This window comes from Kryptolebias marmoratus, linkage group LG5 (assembly GCF_001649575.2).
Source record: "Kryptolebias marmoratus isolate JLee-2015 linkage group LG5, ASM164957v2, whole genome shotgun sequence".
NCBI classification, from domain to species: Eukaryota; Metazoa; Chordata; class Actinopteri; order Cyprinodontiformes; family Rivulidae; genus Kryptolebias; species Kryptolebias marmoratus.
The window spans coordinates 26,201,692-26,206,169 of NC_051434.1; the positions used below are offsets into that span (position 1 = coordinate 26,201,692).

Below are 4,478 nucleotides of genomic sequence, written 5' to 3' on the forward strand. Positions count from 1 at the left end.
TGCGTTCCATTTGTACGCGGAAGTCGGAGTTTTCGCATTCTAGTATACAATTGTCATATTGTCTTACGTTCCAAGTCGGAAAAATAAACTAAAACGACCCCACTCCCCAATTTGAAATTCCGACTCGGAAAATCGGAGATTGCTGACCAGTTCCGATCTCAAATTGTCTGACTTATGCGTGAAATGTTGTGTTAGCTGCAATAATGAACGTTTTTTGTTTTTGTTTTTTTTTACTTCTGTCAGTTTGTATCTCAGTCACCCAGTCACACAGTGTTGTTTAACCACTATCAGTAAATGTGTCACTACAATGTATAAATGTAGAGAAATTAAATTTTAATTTAGTTGTATTGCTAATGGTAATGGCAAACTCTACCGTCTATGATGATTCGACCTCCAATTTCCGAGGTGAATGGAACGCAGCATTCCCGGGGGTCCTTCAGGAATGTGTCCTACTACCGCCTGACTTAATGTTCGAAATTTTTTAAATGTGTGCCTAATATATTATATACACTCGTAATAATTTATTTTAGCTAGGTATAGTTGTTATCTATATTATTACGGTTTAACTGTGCATTAATAGATGTTTGCGTGTCTGCTTTTTGGTGATATTTCATTGAATAGTATCACGGACGTGGCGTTAACTGACACTACCTAAGATTAGCTAAAAACAAATGCACGGATGTTATGGACAATGATTTTCCACGTGATAGCGAATGTGTGTTTTTATGTGTGGTTTTAGGATACCACCCTAAATTTATGAACTTTTAGAAAATAAATGTCACATTTTGTTTACAAACCTCCCTCTACTATTAACAACAAGCTTTTCATCGAGGCTTGCAGCTAACTGTCCTAACAAAGTAGCAAAATGTCTGCCGTCTTTCTGTCCCGTTGGACGAAACCCCAGCTGAGACCACGATGCTTAGGGACACTGCTTCAAAAAGTCTTGTTTTCTCCTATCCACCATCCAAGGCAGAAGCTGTGTGGAAGGCAGCTCCAGCGAAGGAGGGTTGTTATCACTGGTATTGGGTTAGTGAGCCCACTTGGTACTGGGGCTGCTCTGCCCTGGGACTGCTTGATCCAAGGCCAGAGTGGGATTGTTGCTCTAGACTCTGAGGAGTACAGGAGTGTTCCCTGTAAGGTAGCAGCTCTGGTGCCGAGAGGGACTAGTGAGGGTCAGTTTTGGGAAGAAAGGTTTGTCACTCGTGGGGAAATTAATACCATGTCACCAGCCTCTGTTATGGCCCTTGGAGCTGCTCAGATGGCCCTGGATGATTCTGGGTGGTACCCCCAAAGCCCAGAAGACCAGCTGAACACGGGCGTAGCTGTAGGCATGGGTATGGTGTCCTTAGAAGAGATTGCTCGTACCTCTGCTGCCTTCCAAGACAAGGGCTACAACAGAGTCAGTCCCTTCTTTGTGCCCCGCATCCTAGTCAACATGCCTGCCGGGCACATTAGCATCAAACACAAACTGAAGGGCCCCAATCATGCTGTGTCCACTGCATGCACCACAGGGGCTCATTCCATAGGTGATGCAGCCAGGTTCATTGCTCACGGGGATGCAGTTGCTATGGTTACAGGAGGAACTGAATCCTGTGTGGGGCCCCTTTCAATTGCTGGCTTTGCAAGAGCGCGTGCACTCGCAACCAAATGGAACAACCACCCCAAGCTTGCATCCAGACCCTTCCACCCTGAGAGAGAAGGCTTTGTCATGGGGGAGGGAGCAGCTGTGCTTGTGCTGGAGGAGCTGGAACACGCGCTGAAGAGAGAAGCCCGGATCTATGCAGAGGTCCTGGGCTACGGGCTCTCAGGGGATGCTAGTCACATCACCGCACCCACTGCAGATGGAGATGGGCCATTCAGGTCATGCACACAGCATTTTTTTAAAAAGATATATGTATATATAAATATAAAACTCATTTTAAAGATTAAAAATTACAAAGTTCTTCACTATAAAAACAGTACAATAATTAAAGGCCTAGCATTCACTGAAGGAACACATATTGGTCGATGCCTTTCAGGCCGGAGTTTTAACCTAAAGTCAGCTACATAATGTTGTAGCTGTTTTGATCAAATGTTGCAAATAACATCAAAATATAGCTTTAATATCTGTAAAACTGAGTAAATTCCAGCCATTTTGTGTTTTTCAGTTGAGTTGACTGTCGCAGCCACCTTGACTCTGTCAAACTTTGCTATACTTGTAATAATCACCCATTGTCAAAAGGTAGACAGTAACTTCAACAATAACAACAAACTACCTCGTGAATCACTGGATTAATTTCAATGAAACTTTCAGAAATTAATCACTGGATGTACATCTACTACTAATTAACTTTTTAAGTCAATCCAATTCAAGATGGCCACCAAAGTTAATCAACATAAGCCAACACAAAAATCAATCTGTTTTACATATGAGCTAGAATTTGATGTGGTAGTATTTTGGAGTCATTGTGACTCTAGCTACTAACCCTACTCTAACCCTAACCTTAATACCTTGACCTTTGACCCCACAACCCTGAAATCAATAGGCATCATCATTGACCCATGAGGTGTCTAGCTGTGCAGTTTAATATTTATACGTTACACATTTGCAGAGTTAGAGCATGGGATCATCTGTGACCTTGACCTTTGTTCAGATCACCAGCAAAATTTTATCACTTGATTGATGTGACTACCCTAACATTTCCTGAACATTTCTTCACAGTGTGTTCATTAGTTTTCAAGTAATCTTAATAACAAACTGACGGACAAAAAAAACAAAACAAATACAAACACAAATAGCAGAAAGAGGCATAAAAAGACAAAAGGCAAAAAAAAGCAAAGGGAATTGTGAAGATAAAATCCCTTGCCAGAAGTCTTTTCTGGTGGCCAACAGTAGTTGAGTGTATTGTGAGTGAGTGAGTGAGTGAGTGAGTGAGTGAGTGAGTGAGTGAGTGAGTGAGTGAGTGAGTGAGTGAGTGAGTGAGTGTACTTTTTGCCAACTAAAAGCACTTGGAGAGCGAAAACCTTAGCCAAGGCCAGAGCATCTTTAAAACATAGTCCGATCCAGTTTATGATCACCACCTAAATTTAATCAATTGTTTCTTGTAACAGCCCCAACATATCCTAAAAATTTTATCAAAGCCTGTTCATTAGTTTTAAAGTAATCTTGCTAACAGACGGACTGACAAAGAAATAAATGCTAAAGAAAACAGAAACTCCTTGGCAAAGGTTATAATGTTAAATATTTAGAAAAGTAAAATATTCAAAAACTATAAGTCAAGGCACCCATTTCCTAAATGAGCTGAACAGTTTGATATATGAATTACTAAAACAGAACAAAGTACCGTATGCAGAAGTAGTTACATGTCAAAAATGCAGCAAAGATCAAGAATAAAGACAAACAAGATCACCGTAGTGTGAATGCTGATTCAGCATTCACACTTTAAAGACAAACTGAGCAGACCCAAAGAACCACACAGAGCCACAGTTTTATTACAACAATAGTGTTTTATGTCAATCAAATATGGCAAGAAACTTAGAATTTGTTAGCAAACATAATGAAGCTGAGACCAATGTTTCCTGTAAGGAGTGTGGATCAGGTCAGCCAACTCAAATTTAAAAAATGAATAAATAATCTCCAGATACCTGACATCACTCCTCCTGCTGTCCATCTTTCTTACAGGTGTATGTCTGCAGCTCTCAGGGATGCAGGCATCTCACCAACAGACGTAACATATGTCAATGCTCACGCCACATCCACGTCTTTAGGGGATGCAGCAGAAAACACAGCTATCAAGAGGCTCTTTCAATCCAGCACTGACCGCCTGGCTGTGTCCTCTACCAAAGGAGCTACAGGGCATCTGCTCGGGGCTGCTGGCGCTCTGGAGGCAGCATTCACTGCTCTAGCCTGCTACCATGGGATGCTACCCCCAACACTCAACCTGGACCGCACAGAACCAGAGTTCAACCTAAACTATGTTCCCTGCATGGCACAGCCATGGCAGCCTCAGGGCCCACGGGTCGCTCTTACTAACTCCTTTGGATTTGGTGGCACCAATGCCTCTTTGTGTCTCAGCAGTTTCTGATGATCCCACAAGTTTGGACTGTTTGATATTTAGAACCAGATATTAAATTGTTAAAAATAATCAAATGATTATATCTCATCCTTTTTATTTATTTTACTCTCTCTGACACAGAAATGGCCAAAAATAGTGTCAAAAGGCCAGGCATTTGTTAAAGGACTTAATATCATACGTCGTTTTTTATGCCAGAGTTTTAGACTAAGATCTTCCTATGATCAATCAATCAATCAAATTTTATTTGTATAGCACATTTCAGCAGCAAGGCATTTCAAGGTGCTTTACATAATTAAAAAACAAAATAAAAACAGCATGTGACAATGAATAAACAGTAAGAAAGAGACAAACATCAAAAACCCGCACTCTAACCCTAATTTAGCCATAAGCAACTCTAAACAGGTGGGTTTTAAGTTGAGATTT

General features: G+C 41.0%; 1 protein-coding gene across 1 annotated transcript; it reads left to right on the forward strand.

Moving 5' to 3' along the window:
• The first annotated feature begins 418 nt into the window (after positions 1–418).
• On the forward strand, positions 419–4,121 carry oxsm (3-oxoacyl-ACP synthase, mitochondrial). Its single transcript, XM_017440561.3, has 2 exons — positions 419–1,860; positions 3,662–4,121. Exons 1-2 carry the CDS (start codon positions 866–868, stop codon positions 4,062–4,064), a joined length of 1,398 nt encoding a protein of 465 aa, XP_017296050.1. The 5' UTR covers positions 419–865; the 3' UTR covers positions 4,065–4,121.
• Positions 4,122–4,478: the final 357 nt, after the last annotated feature.

What these genes read in the sequence shown, in the direction of transcription:
- oxsm (XM_017440561.3), top strand. Translation starts at nt 866, where the DNA reads ATGTCTGCCGTCTTTCTGTCCCGTTGGACGAAACCCCAGCTGAGACCA. An exon ending in GATGGAGATGGGCCATTCAG is followed by an intron (nt 1,861 to 3,661) that starts GTCATGCACACA and finishes TCTTTCTTACAG; the next exon opens with GTGTATGTCTGCAGCTCTCA.